The 19,322-nt window shown below is 43.9% G+C and overlaps 1 protein-coding gene and 1 long non-coding RNA gene across 5 annotated transcripts in view; one reads left to right on the forward strand and one right to left on the reverse strand.

The window, feature by feature from the left end:
• Positions 1-19,322, reverse strand: part of PDE4B (phosphodiesterase 4B) — a 272,125-nt gene that overhangs the window by 136,402 nt on the left and 116,401 nt on the right. Inside the window, exon 1 of one of the 3 annotated variants that reach the window (XM_044301447.1) lies at positions 2,127-2,765. The exons of the other annotated variants lie outside the window; for them this stretch is intronic. Within the exon in view, the coding sequence (XP_044157382.1) occupies positions 2,127-2,173 (47 nt within the window). The 5' untranslated portion in view covers positions 2,174-2,765. Of the gene's footprint in view, positions 1-2,126; positions 2,766-19,322 lie in introns of those variants that run through there. 3 annotated transcript variants of the gene reach the window in all.
• LOC122943586 overlaps positions 909-19,322 on the forward strand; it is a 56,541-nt gene continuing 38,127 nt past the window's right edge. The window contains exons 1-4 of one of the 2 annotated variants that reach the window (XR_006390878.1): positions 909-1,037; positions 15,567-15,636; positions 16,110-16,179; positions 16,272-16,315. This is a non-coding gene — a long non-coding RNA (uncharacterized LOC122943586). Of the gene's footprint in view, positions 1,038-15,566; positions 15,637-16,109; positions 16,180-16,271; positions 17,416-19,322 lie in introns of those variants that run through there. The other variant, XR_006390877.1, reaches the window with a different exon arrangement.

The following is a 19,322-nucleotide window of genomic DNA, read 5'->3' on the forward strand; positions in this document are numbered from 1 at the left end:
GGGCAACATTGCCAGGCTAGCCTTAGGCTACATGCACACTACCGTATGTGTTTTGCGTATCCGTTGTAACAATGCCTAAAACGGACAAGAATAGGACATGTTCTACTTTTTTTGCGGGGCTACGGAACGGACATTCGGATGCGGACAGCACACAGTGTGCTGTCCACATTTTTAGCGGACCCATTGAAATGAATGGGTCTGCATCCTATCCACAAAAAAACGGAACGGACATGGAAATAAACAACAATCAGGTGCATGTAGTCTTAGGCCTCATGCACACGGCCGTTATTTTGGTCCGCATCCGAGCCGCAGCTTTTGTGGCTCAGATGCGGACCCATTCACTTCAATTGGGCCGCAAAAGATGTGGACAGCACTCCGTGTGCTGTCTGCATCCGTTGCTCCGTTCCGTGGTCCGCAAAAAAAAATAACCTGTCCTATTCTTGTCCGTTTTGCGGACAAGAACAGGCAGTTATATCAATGGCTGTCCATGCCATTCTGCAAATTGGACGCCATCCGCGATTTGCGGTCCGCAAAACACACAACGGTCATGTGCAGGAGGCCTTAGGCAGTAATACATCTAATGTTCCCAACTAGCCAGGGCCGGACTCTTCCGACAGCCATGTGTTGGATGTAACGGCAGCCGTATTAGTCGTTGCTGAGCTTTCTCAGGAATAGCCCCAAGAAGTGTCTAATATAATAACCTATAATAAAGGGTTAATAATAGTTCCGAGCTGTGATATCGGAAGAAAACCACATGTCCTATTCTACGTCGCTGGATGTTCTCAGCAAGACGAAAAAATGCAGACTAAGGACATTTTTATGGTTACGCTGATGTCACTACCAGGACAATGACGTCAGCAGCGGGAGCCAGCAGGAAGCTGCTTTATACTGATAAAGTTACCAGTGGACAGATTAACGCGAGGCCTGGAGCCTGCGGGGTGGTGGCGGCGGATCAGCTCCGATCATCTGGATGCCATCAGCTGACTCCACTGTGAAGATTACACAATCTGCATTGGCATCAACAGCTGATATAAAAGGTACGACAGCCACAAAATATTACTTGTTGTAGCAGAGCACAGTTTGTCACTTGACTCAACTTACACAAGTGCTGGAAAGCCTAATGCACTATCATTACTTTTGCAAATCAACATACAAGACCCTTCACGTTATTAGAGGGGTTGCCCGGCTAGGACAGACCCCTTCCTATATGTAGACAGCAGGAGCTGCCGGAAATGCTGTAATTCCTGATCATGGCGAGTCTTCCTCACAGCAGGATGACAGATTAGGGACCCCACTCTAGGACACCCCTAATAAGTTATCTAAACCAGAGGTGTCAACACCAACGAAATACATTACATGAAATGTCGCCGTATAGCCGTACCCATACATTATATGAAATGCTGCGTGACAAACCGTCAAGTAGCCATACCCATATGGTCTCTCATATTTCCAATATTGCACTTAAAATGTTACTTTAAACGATCTATTAGTACGTCGCTATGATTATAGTAGACAGCCACGCACACAAGAGCACGAGATGCAGAAAAGTTGAGTTTGTCACATGGCATAATGTACAGTAACATCACAAGGTGGTGGTTTTCTATAATTCAATGACAAACTCGCCATATACATTGTGCCTCTATGCCCTAACTGCCACTCAGTCCACCTTGCACCGCAGAGCTTGCAGTCTAATCTGCTGTTACAGGCACAATGGCGTGTTTCACACGATCATTTGAGAAGCAGGTGTTTCTGCAAACGTGCGAGTCGCACAATATCCACCGGACATACATGCAGCAGAACCGATCAGCATGAAGTATGAAATACAGTGAAAACACAACCAGGCACAGGCACCAGACAACAAAAACTTACCAAAGCCGTAAAACGAGCGCTCATAGTCCACAACAACGTAAGTAAATCCTGACCCTGTTCCCATTTCCAATGACAGATGTAGCAGTGCTGAATTTGTCAATCAACTCTCCGCATTGCTTTATTAGTGCAGTTAAATCACCTGCAGTCCTATGTAAAAGTACTGGCAGCCAAACTCCCTTCTAACAATCTCAGCTCTGCTACATCTGTATGCTTAAGTGCTCTCAAACTTTTTTACTAGTGAAGGAATTATTGCATACCATATCCACGAGTGTCGCCGACTTGGAAACTCTTTAACCGTCAGCATGGCGAACGCGTTGCGACACTGTCTCTGAATTTGCGTTGTTGGCTACCACCCGGAGTTCCTTACAAGGGGTAGCGCTCACGCTACGTCCTGCCCCTCTACCCTGTGCACTGAATCTTCAGGTCCCCGATGATGATGACCATGAAGCGCACAGTGGTGCCGGCGGGCCAAAAAGTCCTGTTCCCCCTCAGCTGCAACAGAAGGTTTCCGAGTCCCGTCTCTAAGCTGTTCAGCACAAAATCCTTTTCTGTTGACCGGCTAAGGAGTTTAAAGAAGAATTCCGATTCTGTTTTCACATAAAGCCTTTGTTTCTTTTTCCAGGTACAAGCCTTAAAAGTAAAGAGCGAGACATATTTTGAGGTCCTCTGCCAAAGTCCACATGACTAAGATTAGTGAAGTAAAATTTCATTTCTTCACTCCGCATCATGTCAGGAGCTGCCGTACGTCCTGTTTGACTAGTTCTAGATTATTTAACCTATTGAATGAAAATGCAGGAACACCTAACACGTGAGATCAAATTTCCTGAATGAGAAAACCTATAGCACAACCGCACTGAACACCAAGGACTCCCCGAGCTCTCGTCACTGCCTACAAGCCACGGTGAAAGCAAACATAAAACTATCTGCTGAAATGCGATTAGCCATTTCAAAAGGACTTTCATTTTAAGTGCCTTTATGTAACCCTTTCACTGCCTTGTATTATTAAAGACCATTTATACTACCGGAACCGGTGCAGAAAACATGGTAACGAGTAAAAAATGATTATTATTATTTATTATTAAAAGCGCCATTCATTCAATAGCGCTGTACCAGAGGGCAGAATCCAAGGTCACTCCAAGGCAGCGGACTTGGTTGACCAGGGAGAGTGTGCAGCCATTAAGAAATAGCACTAGGTAATAATAATAAGGAACATAGTGACTATAATACTACTTCTTATAGGAAAGGACATAACTACTATAAAATTGCCTCCTATGTACAAGAATATAAATACTATAATACTGCCATATATACAAGAATATTAGTACTATAATACTGCCTCCTATGTACAAGAATATAAATACTATAATACTGCTTCCTATGTACAAGAATATAACTACTATAATACTGCATCTATGTACAAGAATATAACTACTATAATACTGCTCCTATGTACAAGAATATAACTACTATAATACTGCTCCTATGTACAAGAATATAACTACTATAATACTGCCTCTTATGTACAAGAATATAACTACTATAATACTGCCTCCTATATACAAGAATATAACTACTATAATACTGCTCCTATGTACAAGAATATAACTACTATAATACTGCTCCTATGTACAAGAATATAACTACTATAATACTGCCTCCTATGTACAAGAATATAACTACTATAATACTGCTCCTATGTACAAGAATATAACTACTATAATACTGCTCCTATATACAAGAATATAACTACTATAATACTGCTCCTATGTACAAGAATATAACTACTATAATACTGCCTCCTATGTACAAAAATATAACTACTATAATACTGCCTCCTATGTAAAAGAATATAACTACTATAATACTGCCTCCTATGTACAAAAATATAACTACTATAATGATCTTTTTATTTAAAAACAGGCAACAAAATATTACAATACACTTACAATAAAATCATAGAAAAGAATAATAATATAAAGTGACATCACTTTCATAATACACATCACAACACATTATACAATTGCTGACACATGGATGTTCCTCCAGTACATGTTATTGCGGTTATTTTTCAGGTCTTTCTTATATATCATCTTCAGACTTTCCAGGATATTATATAAGATTTTATCACAGGTCAGGAGCTCTCTGTTGATGACCAGGCAGCACCGTGCACACCACAGATGGTACATGGTCTCCACATTTACTACATATAAGGAACTTCTGCTGTATTGTCTGAGATCTGGGGGGAAGTCTCCATACAAGAGCTGATTATACAGCTGCCCCACTAGATGTGGTAACTGAAGGGACCGTGACACGGCCTCCCATACCTGGACACTGAACGGACAGTCCAGCAGAAGATGCTCCATGGTCTCCAGTACCTGACGGCATTGCTCTCTAGGGCAGGATCTATCTGGCACATTTCTACACTTTAGATTGTCCCTGACAAACATTTTACCATGAAATGCCAGCCATGACACATCCTTCATGTGAGCGGGGACTCTGGGGTCCTCCAGGATTTTCACAGCCTGTTCTACATCCAGGTTCGGGGCGTTCCTCAGCTGGATATGGGCACTAAACTGAGACATCAGCAGGTTCTTATACATCTCTTTCCTACTGAGCTGCTTTACCTCACCATATAAGATTTTCCATTTAATGATCTTGCTAATTGCTTGTACCGCATACCAGGAAACGTTATTCTTAATGCGCCCCGAGATCCTCTTAATGGGGTCACCTACCGACCACACAGACACAAACTGCTGGATCTGGTTCTTAAACAGACGACTCCACAGCTTCAACTCTGAACTCTTACAAAATGAGAAATTCCTCATCAGAAACATTAAGTTAAAGAAGAGCTCTGGGCAGGGCATGGACAGGCCGCCCTCCTTCTGGGGAAGATAGACAATGTTCCTCCTGACTATATTCACCCTATTACCCCACAAGAAGTGGAAGAAGATATTGGTCAGTCTGGTGAGTAACTTATCGGGCACTGGGAACACTACACTGACATAAAGGAATAGCGGGAGCAGGAAGCTTTTCAGCAGGCGGATCTTCTCCTGATAGGTCAGCTTCCAGTATCTCCAGCACTGCACCTTCTGCTCACACACCGCCAGCTTCTCCTCCCAGTTCACCCTCCCATCATCTACAGTTCCAAACTGAATCCCCAAAATCTTTATCTTGCCCTGCACTGTTCTAAAGGGCACTGAGAAGACCCCATGGTCACCCCCCAGCCACAACGCCTCGCTCTTATCCATATTCACAGCAGAATTTGACACTCGAGAGAAAGCTGCTATCTCCTGTTGTAGGGCCACACAGTCCTCACTAGACGAGACCAGAACCGTCACATCGTCCGCATAAGCACAGAACTTTATGTCCACTATTTTACTCTGTAAGTGACATTCCAACCCCAAGAGATTTCTATTATCTTGCAACTTTCTTAAAAAAGGATCCAGACTGAAGACATACAATAATGGGCTTAGAGGGCACCCCTGCCTTACACCAGACATGATCCTAAAGGGTTCTGCCAAGTGACCATTAATCAGAGGCTGACTTACCGCCTCCTTATAGAGAACCTGCAGCCATTGTACGAAGCGTGCAGGAAGGCCATACTCCAACAACACCTGATATAAGTAGTCATGATGGACTCTGTCAAAGGCCTTGCTCTGGTCTAACCCGACCACATATGCTCCTCCACTGTGCTGCCTGATGTATGTCACCGCTTCCCTCACCAGCAGCAATGAGTCCTCTATAGTCCGGCCTTTCACACCACACGTCTGGTTGGAGATGATCAGGTCATCTGCCACCGCACTCAGCCTGTGATACAAGATCTTGGCCAAGACCTTATAATCAGTGTTCAGTAAGGACAATGGACGCCAGTTTTTTAAGTCTTTTAGATTTCCTTTCTTTGCCAGAAGAACCAGAACAGATTTATACTGTGACTGCAGAAGTTTCCCAGCAGAGAGGCAATCATTATAGACCTGTGCCAGGTCTGGGGCTAATATATCTCTAAACTCCTTATAGAATTCACTAGTCAGACCGTCCAGGCCCGGGCTCTTCTTGGTTTTTAAGGAGTCAATGCTCCTCTTCACCTCCTCCTCAGTTATGGGCTCGGCCAAGCCATCTACTTGTGCATGATCTAGTTTAGGGAGTTTGACGCCTTTCAGGTAAGTTCTGATGCTGTCACCACTTATCTGACGGCCTTTAAACAGATTTTTGTAATAATCTCTAATAATCTTGTGGAGTTTACTCTGATCAGACTGCTCCACCCCATCCTCATCTAACAGGCTGGTCATAAACTTCTTATTAACCCTGTTCTTACAGGCAATATAGGGGTCTGGGTTGTGGACCCCCCAATTATCGAACTGCCCCTCTGCTTTGAGAGACTTGAGGCGGTCATACTGCAGCTCTCGCATCTCCTGCTTTATCTGGCTGACGTATTTACCATCTATCTTCTCACCACTATTGATCTTACCATATAACCTGCTTAGCTGCAGCCTCAGTGCAGAATACCTCATATACTCCACATTACTATGCCTCCTCGCAGTACATATCAGAAACTGCTTGATATCACCCTTCATACACTCCCACCACTCCGCTGTATCCTCACACATACACTGGGTGGTCCTCCGGTCATTATAGAAGGTGGTAAAGGCCTCTCTAAACCCTGGATCTTGCAGCACCGAGCTGTTCACCTTCCAGTAGCCCCTACCACAGACCACGGCCCCGGCCAGATCCAACGTGACACTCACCATACAATGGTCAGAGAACTCTATGGGACTCGTCCTGTAGTCAGAGCTCCTCACTTCACGTTTTATATACACCCGGTCTATTCTACGGGCGTTACCGGCCTTATGGTAAGTGTAGGCTCTATTGGAGCCACGCAAACCATAGGGATCCACTAAATGAGCCTGCTGGACCATATTGTTAAGGAAGTTCTCATCATATCTCAATTGCTTATGACTACTGGAACGGTCCACATTACAGGAGACACTATTAAAATCCCCACACATTATAAACACCCTGGATGTAAAACAATATGGCTTCATCTGCTGGAATAATTCCCTCCTCTCCTTTCTAGTCTGAGGAGCATAGATATTAATAACTCTATAATACACAGTGTCCAGTATGAAGTCCAGCATCAGACAGCGGCCCGAACAGATCTCCAGGACTCTCTCCACCTCAACTTCCATCTTATTGAAGAGAATTGCCACACCATCATTTCTCTCCAGCCCGAAGGACCAGAAAGATGCTCCATGTCTCCAGTCTCTCTTAGCTGCAAACACATGAGCATTGCTCTTCAAATAAGTCTCCTGTAAGAAGAAGATGTCAGATCTCTCCTGAGACAGACGTTGGTAGATCGCCTGCCGCCTGTTCTTAGTCTTCACACTGTTCACATTTATAGAGCTGATTCTCAGCCTCATCCAGGTCCCTTAGTTTTTCTTATTCTTTTTCCTCCTTCCACTACTGTGACCTTTAGAACCCCATCTTTTGGTGGACACTGAAGGGCCAGGTTCATCTTCCAGAGGGTCACCATCAGGGTTATGTGAAGAAACATAGTCCATTTCAATCTTTTCTTCTGACTCTTCTTCCCCTAGCGCACCATACTGCCCGGAGGTTATGGCCAGCACTGGCGGATCCGGGGTTTTCTTTGCTGTAGCGCTGTTCTTTCTTTTTACAGTCTGGAACCCCTCTTCATCCACAGAGGACCTCCTGAGCTTCCTGAGCCCTGCAGCTGGACCATCAGGCTTTGTAGACGTAGAGGGCAGTTCTTTAGGTGGTTTGGCAACTGGTTTACTGGTCACTTTACTCTGCAGATTAGAATCCTCTTCAGTGGCTGGTACTTGTAGTGCTACAGATGGTACTTTAGCTTCCACAGCAGGATTTCTGGATTTCAAAGCCTTTTCAATAGCTGGTACTTGTGGTTCAGCAGATGTTGGTACTTGTAATAAAGTAGTTTGGCCTATCAGTCTCCAACTCTGCCGGTACTTGTAGTGCATCAGGAGGGTCTCCACTCTCTACAGCAGGGTCACTAGTAATTTGCATTGCTTCAGTATGAGGATTTCCAGTTTCTGGGGCTGTATCTGCTCTTGCAGTGACATCCTCCTGACCTTCCTCCATGGCCTCTGAGAAGATCTCATCACTGCCTTTATTATGATCTGCATGCGGACAGTCCCGGAACGTATGACCAGATCCTAAACACAGGTTACAGATGACCGGACCTGTACAGTCGTCCTTTGAATGACCAAACTGTCCACAAAATGAGCACTTAATACGGGAGCAGTTGATGGCGAGGTGCCTGCCCCCACATCTGTGACACAGTCGCGGCTGACCGGGGTAGTAGCATATCCCCCTCTCTGAGCCCAGGTAGAAGGAGTGCGGCAGATGTCTGGTCACACCATTGTTCTGCTCTAGCTGTATCATCACGGTGTATCCGCCATTCCAAATGTCTTCCTCATCATATATTTTTCCGGGATGACTCTTCAACAGACACTGTCTGCTCAGCCAGTGCTCCAGATCTGCCAGCGCCACCACCTCAGACTGGAACAAGATGGTGGCCTTCACTACCTGAGGCTTGGACAACTGGATCACCTGTAGATGCTCCCAGATTGACTGTTCTTTAGTGTCATTGTATATATTCCAGAATAAGTCCAGATCATACTGAAGCTTAAAGCTGATGTCATAGATCCTGCTGGAGGGGATATGGATCAGGGCGTACACCTCTGATGCCTTAAATTTCATGAAGTCCTTCAGAAGAACTTTCCCTATGTACAGTCTGGAGGGGAGGCTTTCTTCTGGACCCGTATACTTAATCCGTACAGCATTCCTCCTCTGAGGTGGAGGGTTAGCCGGCCTTGTAACATTGGAGAACAATCTCCTGAATTGTGGACGGTCTGCAGGAGGATCAGTGCTGGGCCTCTCCTCTACAGGCTTACTGACTCCAGATTGTCCTGCAGATCCACCTGTGTCTGCTCCAGACCGCTGTACAGCTGACATTCTGGATGGCTGAGGGTCCTGTATACTGACCTCCATGCCTGCTCCAATCTGTGCAGTTGTCTCCTCTGAGAGCTGATCGAGCGGGGTCTCAATAACAGCACTGAGCGGGGTCTCAATAACAGCACTGAGCGGGGTCTCAATAACAGCACTGAGCGGGGTCTCAATAACAGCACTGAGCGGGGTCTCCTCCACAGCACTGAGCGGGGTCTCCTCCACAGCACTGAGCGGGGTCTCCTCCACAGCACTGAGCGGGGTCTCCTCCACAGCACTGAGCGGGGTCTCCTCCACAGCACTGAGCGGGGTCTCCTCCACAGCACTGAGCGGGGTCTCCTCCACAGCACTGAGCGGGGTCTCATCCACAGCACTGAGCGGGGTCTCCTCCACAGCACTGAGCGGGGTCTCCTCCACAGCACTGAGCGGGGTCTCCCCCACAGCACTGAGCGGGGTCTCCTCCACAGCACTGAGCGGGGTCTCCCCCACAGCACTGAGCGGGGTCTCCTCCACAGCACTGAGCGGGGTCTCCTCCACAGCACTGAGCGGGGGCTCATTCATAATGTCCATACTTGAAGCACTCTCCTGCTCACACACAGGATTGCTGCTCTCATTCACTTCACCAGAGTTACAAGCTGAGTCCACTGCAATTAACTCCTTGTTGGATGGCTCACTTTGCTCCATAGTATTCCCAGCATTTTCAGAGACTGACTGCTCAGACCCCATACATAGTGACCCTGAAAGCAGTGACCCCCCAGGCGCTGCACCCACACATCTCTGAGGGTTTCCTTGCTTCACCATATTATGCACATCGCCGTAATCTTTCCTTTTTATTTCTATGATTTCTTTCATCTTCACATTCTGGGCTCTGGCCTCCCTCTTTTTCTCCATTGCCCAGCTTTCCACTTTAGGTATTGTGTTTTTACCTTTATCTAATTTGTCTTTTAATATATCCAGTTCACGTGTGCAGTCATCCAGGCATTCATACTTCATCAGCTTCTTCTTGGGATCAGCCTCTGTCTTTATCTCATCTCTTAACTTAGAAATGCGCCTTTCCAGTTTAAATAAACTTTTCTTTGTCACAGTTGTACTTAATCTAGAAGCACTACAAGTTTCAGTTGACTCACCAGCCACCATTTCCAGATCATCGCTTCCAAGATCTCCATGCTGCAGGCCACACTCCAAGCTCTGGGCTTTCCCAGGATCATCAGCCCAGCTCCCCTCCCCTCCACCTGGGTCAGAAGCCATGCCTCCTCCCTGCAGGGAGCTCAGCACCACACGTCTATCCTCTCCTATGGACAAGAATAGAACTACTATAATACTGCCTCCTATGTACAAGAATATAACTACTATAATACTGCTCCTATGTACAAGAATATAACTACTATAATACTGCTCCTATGTACAAGAATATAACTACTATAATACTGCTCCTATGTACAAGAATATAACTACTATAATACTGCTCCTATGTACAAGAATATAACTACTATAATACTGCCTCCTATGTACAAGAATATAACTACTATAATACTGCTCCTATGTACAAGAATATAACTACTATAATACTGCTCCTATGTACAAGAATATAACTACTATAATACTGCTCCTATGTACAAGAATATAACTACTATAATACTGCTCCTATGTACAAGAATATAACTACTATAATACTGCTCCTATGTACAAGAATATAACTACTATAATACTGCTCCTATGTACAAGAATATAACTACTATAATACTGCTCCTATGTACAAGAATATAACTACTATAATACTGCTCCTATGTACAAGAATATAACTACTATAATACTGCTCCTATGTACAAGAATATAACTACTATAATACTGCCTCCTATGTACAAGAATATAACTACTATAATACTGCCTCCTATGTACAAGAATATAACTACTATAATACTGCTCCTATGTACAAGAATATAACTACTATAATACTGCTCCTATGTACAAGAATATAACTACTATAATACTGCTCCTATGTACAAGAATATAACTACTATAATACTGCTCCTATGTACAAGAATATAACTACTATAATACTGCTCCTATGTACAAGAATATAACTACTATAATACTGCCTCCTATGTACAAGAATATAACTACTATAATACTGCTCCTATGTACAAGAATATAACTACAATAATACTACTCCTATGTACAAGAATATAACTACTATAATACTGCTCCTATGTACAAGAATATAACTACTATAATACTGCCTCCTATGTACAAGAATATAACTACTATAATACTGCCTCCTATGTACAAGAATATAACTACTATAATACTGCTCCTATGTACAAGAATATAACTACTATAATACTGCTCCTATGTACAAGAATATAACTACTATAATACTGCTCCTATGTACAAGAATATAACTACTATAATACTGCCTCCTATGTACAAGAATATAACTACTATAATACTGCCTCCTATGTAAAAGAATATAACTACTATAATACTGCCTCCTATGTACAAAAATATAACTACTATAATACTGCCTCCTATGTACAAGAATATAACTACTATAATACTGCTCCTATGTACAAGAATATAACTACTATAATACTGCCTCTTATGTACAGGAATATAACTACTATAACACTGCCTCTATGTACAAGATTATAACTACTATAATACTGCTCCTATGTACAAGAATATAACTACTATAATACTGCCTCTTATGTACAAGAATATAACTACTATAATACTGCCTCCTATATACAAGAATATAACTACTATAATACTGCTCCTATGTACAAGAATATAACTACTATAATACTGCTCCTATGTACAAGAATATAACTACTATAATACTGCCTCTTATGTACAAGAATATAACTACTATAATACTGCCTCCTATGTACAAGAATATAACTACTATAATACTGCTCCTATGTACAAGAATATAACTACTATACTACTGCTCCTATGTACAAGAATATAACTACTATAACACTGATCCTATGTACAAGAATATAACTACTATAATACTGCTCCTATGTACAAGAATATAACTACTATAATACTGCTCCTATGTACAAGAATATAACTACTATAATACTGCTCCTATGTACAAGAATATAATTACTATAATACTGCCCCTATGTCTTTGTGGACAAGAATGGGCATTTCTATCACGAAGAAGGATGTTCCATTCAGTAAAACGTGAAAGGCACACTGCCGGTATCCGTGTTTGGCGAATATGCAATTTGGGGTCCACAAAATCAGATACGGTCGTGTGAATGAGCCCTAAGAGTTAATAAGATGCTGCGATATGAGATTTTGGTTATAGATTTTCATCCTGTTATACTATTGTAAAGATAGAAAGTAGGCAAACAGGAAGCACATATGAAATCTTATAGTGATGCAAATATTAATAGCAGTCAGTGCACTCAAGATGTGAATACTAAGTAGTAAGCAAGACTCAAAAAGAAGAGCGACCAGCACTGGTAGGTAGTCAAAGGAATGGTGCTACTTACCTGAGTGGGCCCTACAGATCTATAAAAGTTATATCCTAATGACGTCTACTGTATTATTTACTATTCTGCTTCCTTCAGAGCTGCTCTGGTGATTTGCATCTTGGGATATGTACATTCATCTGATAGGAGATAATCTGCACATTGTATTTAGACTCTGTTACAAGGCATTTCACTGCCCTGGTGCCACCATGAGGGATATGAAGATTAGGCAGCTGCCTGGGGCACCACCGGACTGTGGTATTGCTTGGCCCCACTCATATGAATAAGGTTAAACTGCAACTCTAGACGCAACCTATGGACAAGATTAGCGCTGTCCAAGAGAAATGGGGGAAGAGGGCAGAAAGAGACATGAGCCAAAGATAGAGAGAGGTGGGGGCAGAAAGAGACATGAGCCAAAGATAGAGAGAGATGGGGGCAGAAAGAGACATGAGCCAAATATAGAGAGATGGGGGCAGAAAGAGACATGAGCCAAAGGTAGAGAGAGGTGGGGGCAGAAAGAGACATGAGCCAAAGATAGAGAGAGATGGGGGCAGAAAGAGACATGAGCTAAAGATAGAGAGAGATGGGGGCAGAAAGAGACATGAGCCAATGATAGAGAGAGATAGGGGGAAAAAAAGAGACATGAGCCAAAGATAGAGAGAGATAGGGGGCAGAAAGAGACATGAGCTAAAGATATAGAGAGATGGGGGCAGAAAGAGACATGAACCAAAGATAGAGAGAGATGGGGGCAGAAAGAGACATGAGCTAAAGATAGAGATGGGAGCAGAAAGAGACATGAGCCAAAGATAGAGAGAGATGGGGGAAAAAAAGAGACATGAGCCAAAGATAGAGAGAGATGGGGGAAAAAAAGAGACATGAGCCAAAGATAGAGAGAGATGGGGGCAGAAAGAGACATGAGCCAAAGATAGAGAGAGATGGGGCAGAAAGAGAAATGAGCCAAAGATGGAGAGAGATGGGGCAGAAAGAGACATGAGCCAAAGATAGAGAGAGATGGGGGCAGAAAGAGACATGAGCCACAGATGGAGAGATATGGGGGCAGAAAGAGACATGAGCCAGAGATAGATGAAGATACATGAGCAAGTGAGTAGTCAAAAGAAAACACAAGACCGGCTGGCAGGAAATGACCTGTAGTCTAAATCCAGTTGCCATGTTAAATATATGTTTTAAGAAATAAAAACCGATTAGAAAAAGAATATATGAGAGATGAAGGGTCTGGTGTTAGTTGGCAAAAGGAAACCTGGAGAATACATTTCCTTTAGGAAACTAAAGGGATGGCATGGAACATAATAATATACAAGGATGGTATAGAGTCCAGTGATGGCTAACATTGGCACTCCAGCTGTGGTGAAATTACGACTCCCAGCATGCTCCATTTATTTCTATAGAGTTCTAAGAGCAGCCAAGCAAGGGGGCATCTTGGGAGTTGTAGTTTTACCACAGCTGGAGTGCCAAGGTTAGCCATCACTGGTATAGACTAATATAAAATACAGGAATGGGAAAGAAAAACAAAGGATAAATAACAGATGGGTGGCATAGAAAATCTGAGAAATCATAGTAATAGAGCAGTAAGAGAGCGTAAGGTGGTATGAAGAAGAGCGAGAGGGAGACAATGGTGGCATGGCAAGTCATCATGAGGAACATAACTTTCTCCATGTTTTCCAGGTATTCAGTATAGAGTGTACATGTCTAATTTTAACAATAATAGATAATAAAATAAACTGCATCAGATGCACCCCCTAAACCAGGCATCCTCAAACTGCGGCCCTCCAGCTGTTGCAAAACTACAACCCCCAGCATGCCCGAACAGCCTACAGGTATCAGACAAAAGCAAGGCATTATGGGAGTTGTAGTTTTACAACAGCTGGAGGGCCGCAGTTTGAGGATGCCTGCCCTAAGCAATGGTGCTAGAAGTGCCCCTTAATAAACAACAGAGCCAGCAAAGTTGTCCCTTCACAGAATCAAATGATGAAATTCTGTCTGTAGCCACCACTAGGGGGAGCTCAGTACGTACACATGTAAGTTAACTGGAGAACTATGAAGACAAATCCATGACTCCCTCTAGTGGCAAGTGTCTGAAGCCTTTGCCTGCTCTGCTGGGTGACAGGGGCACCTCTCCGTTTTTTAGAGAACCCTGGGCAATCTGGGAGAGCAGACAAGTATAGTATAGACATTTACATGGACTTCAGGTTACGTCAATGGTCATAGAGGTGTAATGTGTAAATGGGAGGGAACGTATAAAGGATGAAGGAGACATGGTGACGAAACTAGGTGAAAGGACAGACAACGCCTAGAAAGTAAACCAGTCACCTCAGCAGGGAGGGCTATATAAGCTTTACACTGTACTATCAGCGACCATCTCATATGTACAGATGATAGTATCAGCCTTATGACATCACCCTTCTGTCAATTCATTAATAATCCATGATAAAAAAAGCTGATGATGTCATTGGGTGGGTGGGGCCCTATTACTCTAAATTTTTAATTAAAGGTTACTGTACAGCACAGATAGGCAACCTGTCCATCATGAATATCAGCTTCTTTTACTGCACTTTAACATGTACTACTTCCATTTCCCCATGACAACCCTTTACGCTCTGTGCTTTGGCAGTTGAGAGTCATGTGGACATTGGACACAAAGCACAATTAGCATTGATGTCCACATCATAATTAACCATTTTAAAAGGTAGTTACAACTTGGGCATCGATGTAGACAGTAATTTGCATTCACACAATGTCCCTATGATAAGTGAACTGTCAAAAAATGACGGAGTGTTGTCATGGGGTCACAGGAACAAATACTGTAAGTTACAGGTTGGATTTTAAACCCTAAGACGGCCGCATACATTAAATGTATTTGGGACGATTTTTGTCGGCACAGGCCAACCTTCTGATGTGTATGGAAGCCTCCTGATGGAGAGAAGGATCAGGATATTAGATTTCAACATGCCTGACCCTTTTTATCTCGAAAGATAAGCTACTGCCAGAGGAGTCTGACAGTGCTTAGTCCTCTCTCGCTGTTCAGTGCATGTGCATGCTCTGCTGGCTGAGCCGAGTGTGCATGCTCTGCTGGCTGAGCCGAGTGTGCATGCTCTGCTGGCTGAGCCGAGTGTGCATGCTCTGCTGGCTGAGCCGAGTGTGCGTGCTCTGCTGGCTGAGCCGAGTGTGCATGCTTGTGTTACAGAGGTATTACAACTGTTTATCTTTTATCTATAGAAATAAGATGTCCATTTGACTGAGCCAAATAAGCATGTCTATTGGAGCGCCATGGCAGGAACCCGCACAGGTAGGAGACCCATGTGTCTGCATATACACAAAAACTGTAGATTTTAAATCAAAACTGGCCAACCTTCTGATGTGTATGGAAGCCTCCTGATGGAGAGAAGGATCAGGATATTAGATTTCAACATGCCTGACCCTTTTTATCTCGAAAGATAAGCTACTGCCAGAGGAGTCTGACAGTGCTAAGTCCTCTCTCGCTGTTCAGTGCATGTGCATGCTCTGCTGGCTGAGCCGAGTGTGCATGCTCTGCTGGCTGAGCCGAGTGTGCATGCTCTGCTGGCTGAGCCGAGTGTGCATGCTCTGCTGGCTGAGCCGAGTGCGCATGCTCTGCTGGCTGAGCCGAGTGCGCATGCTCTGCTGGCTGAGCCGAGTGCGCATGCTCTGCTGGCTGAGCCGAGTGCGCATGCTCTGCTGGCTGAGCCGAGTGCGCATGCTTGTGTTACAGAGGTATTACAACTGTTTATCTTTTATCTATAGAAATAAGATGTCCATTTGACTGAGCCAAACAAGCATGTCTATTGGAGCGCCATGGCAGGAACCCGCACAGGTAGGAGACCCATGTGTCTGCATATACACAAAAACAGTAGATTTTAAATCAAAACTGGTTGTCAAAATTGTCAATTTCTTTTTATTGTTTAGCATTGGAGCGATAAACAGTTGCAAAAGTCTACACACCCTTCCAGGTAACAGTTTAGTGTGCACTGCAGCAACACAGGAGGATCCTTCTCATAAAAGTGCTGAACTTCGTTCTCTTTCCAAGATGATGTTACCAAGAATCGCCTCCTTGGGTTCAGCTCTGGAGCGCAGAAATACTGCTTTGCGTGGTACAGTTGGCGGTGGGAGGGTTAACCGCTGTAATAAGTTAAAGATCCCTCGCGGCAGGCTTTTCTTTAGCATGTAGTTTGCAGCTCTGAGAACAATATACATCATACTGCTCTGTGACATAATAACTGGTTTTCGTTCCCCGTGACACTAAAAATACTGCATTTAATACTGGTTCTATTTACATCTCTGCAAAAGACACCAATTTAGACTAGAATAATACAGGAAACAGAAAAGACACTTGTACAAAGTGTCGCCACACAGTGCATGTTAGGTATGCCGTAATTACTTGTCTTACACTGACCTGCCTTATAGCTATGGAAGTCTGAGGGAGCAAACCATCTGGTTGACACAGTGACCTGTAAGTGGCGTGTTATGGGAAGGTGACACTATATGGTAACTGCACATATGGTACCTTTGTTAGACATATTCTGCATTGCTAATATAGTATGCATTCGTGCATGCCACAATGAAAGTGGACACAAACAGGGGTAACAATATGGGCCCATAGATTACTATATTGGCAATATTACATGTCCACATAACATGGATCCTTAATACAGTCATGTGTAGGAGACCTTTATCTGAGAAGAAGGACCATCTTAGAGGTGAGCTAAGGAAAGACTATAAATGTAGAAATAAAGGCTATCTTATAAAAGGCATATAAAGGTGTGAGATGCTGGTGCTCTCCCTGGAAGACCATGTTATATAGTTGTAGATGATGGTGCCTTCCCTAGAAGTTCATGTAATATGGTTGTAGATGATAGTGCCATCCCAGGAAGTTCATTTTATATGGTTGTAGATGATGATACCCTTACTAGAAGTCCATGTGAGATAGTAGTATTCTCCATGGAAGTACATATTTTATGGTTGTAGATGATGATGGTTCACTCAATGGAAGTTCATTTTATTTAGGGCCCTTTCACACTTGCGTTGTCCGGATCCGGCGTGTACTCCACTTGCCGGAGGTACACGTCGGATCCGGAAAAACGCAAGTGTACTGAAAGCATTTGAAGACGGATCCGTCTTCAAAATGCTTTCAGTGTTACTATGGCAGCCAGAACGCTATTAAAGTCCTGGTTGCCATAGTAGGAGCGGGGAGCGGTATACTTACAGTCTGTGCGGCTCCCGGGGCGCTCCAGAATGACGTCAGAGCGCCCCAGGCGCATGGATGACGTGTACATGCGATCACGTCATCCATGCGCCTGGCGCGCCCTGACGTCACTCTGGAGCGCCCCGGGAGCCGCACGGACGGTAAGTATGCCGCTCCCCGCTACACTTTACCATGGCTGCCAGGACTTTAGCGTCCCGGCAGCCATGGTAACCATTGAGAAAAAGCTAAACGTCGTATCCGGCAATGCGCCGAAACGACGTTTAGCTTAAGGCCGGATCCGGATCAATGCCTTTCAATGGGCATTAATTCCGGATCCGGCCTTGCGGCAAGTATTCAGGATTTTTGGCCGGAGCAAAAAGTACAGCATGCTGCGGTATTTTCTCCGGCCAAAAAACGTTCCGTTCCGGAACGGAAGACATCCTGATGCATCCTGAACGGATTTCTCTCCATTCAGAATGCATGGGGATAATCCTGATCAGGATTCTTCCGGCATAGAGCCCTGACGACGGAACTCTATGCCGGATCCGGACAACGCAAGTGTGAAAAGGGGCCTTAGTTGTACTGTACATGGTAGTGTGGCTTGCCCTCCCTGGAAGTCCATGTAATATGGTTTTATATGACTGTGTCCTCCTTGAAAGATATATGGTTGAGGATGATGGTGCTCTCTCAGGATGTTTGTGTTATTCAGCTTGAGATGATGGTACTGTATTCTTCTGGGGTGCTCATGTTATAAGACTGTAGATGGTTATGGCCTTCCAGAATTTTCATTTTATATTCTGGTATATGGTGGTGGCATCGCAAGATGTTAACTTTATTTCGTTGGAGATAGTTGTGTCCACCTGGGAAGTTTATCTTGTCTGGATGGAGGTGATGGTGTCTCCCAGGATGTTAATATTGTTTAGATAGAGATAGTAATGCCCTCCCAAGATGTTCACTTTGTTTGGATGGAGAAGGTGGTGCCCTCCCAAGATGTTCATGTTGTGTAGATGGAGATGGTGGTGCCCTTCTAAGATGTTTAGACAGAGAAGGTGGTGCTCTCCTATCATGTTTATGTTGGTTAGATGGAGATGGTGGTGCCCTACAAAGATGTTCATGTTGTTTCGATGGAGATGGTGGTGCCCTTGTAGGATGTTTAGATTGAGATAGTAGTGCCCTTCTAAGATGTTTAGACAGAGAAGGTGGTGCTCTCCTATCATGTTTATGTTGGTTAGATGGAGATGGTGGTGCCCTCGTAGGATGTTTATTAGAAGGACATGGTGGTGCCCTCCCAGCATCTTTATGCTGTTTAAATGGAGATGGTGGTGCCCTACTAAGATGTTCATGTTGTTTGGAAGGAGAAGGTGGTGCCCTTCTATGATGTCCATTTTAGTTGGATGGTGGTGTCCTTCCAAAATGTTCATGATGGTGCCGGCCCACTCTCGTCACAGGTCTTCACTATGTCAAATGCAGCTGTTTCCTTAAAATTTTCATCATTACTAAAGACAAGAATTTTTCTATACAGTCCAAAAACTTAAAAGAGGAAGTAGGGGGATGGGAGGTGGTTCATGATGGAAAGTATGTAAAGCACCCAGCAGATCTGATTCCAACCCCATGAGATACAATACAAACATCTGAATCACATGCTACGTGTACAGTATGTTCTCATTCTAGATGCCTTCTGTCTACAAACTGTATATCATGATTCAAAGAGTTCCCTGGAATGGAAACGCTGCACCGAGTAAATGGAGCACGATCAACTATGTGTCTTAGCATTT

The sequence above is a fragment of the Bufo gargarizans genome, chromosome 7 (assembly GCF_014858855.1).
Source record: "Bufo gargarizans isolate SCDJY-AF-19 chromosome 7, ASM1485885v1, whole genome shotgun sequence".
In the NCBI taxonomy this organism is placed as follows: domain Eukaryota; kingdom Metazoa; phylum Chordata; class Amphibia; order Anura; family Bufonidae; genus Bufo; species Bufo gargarizans.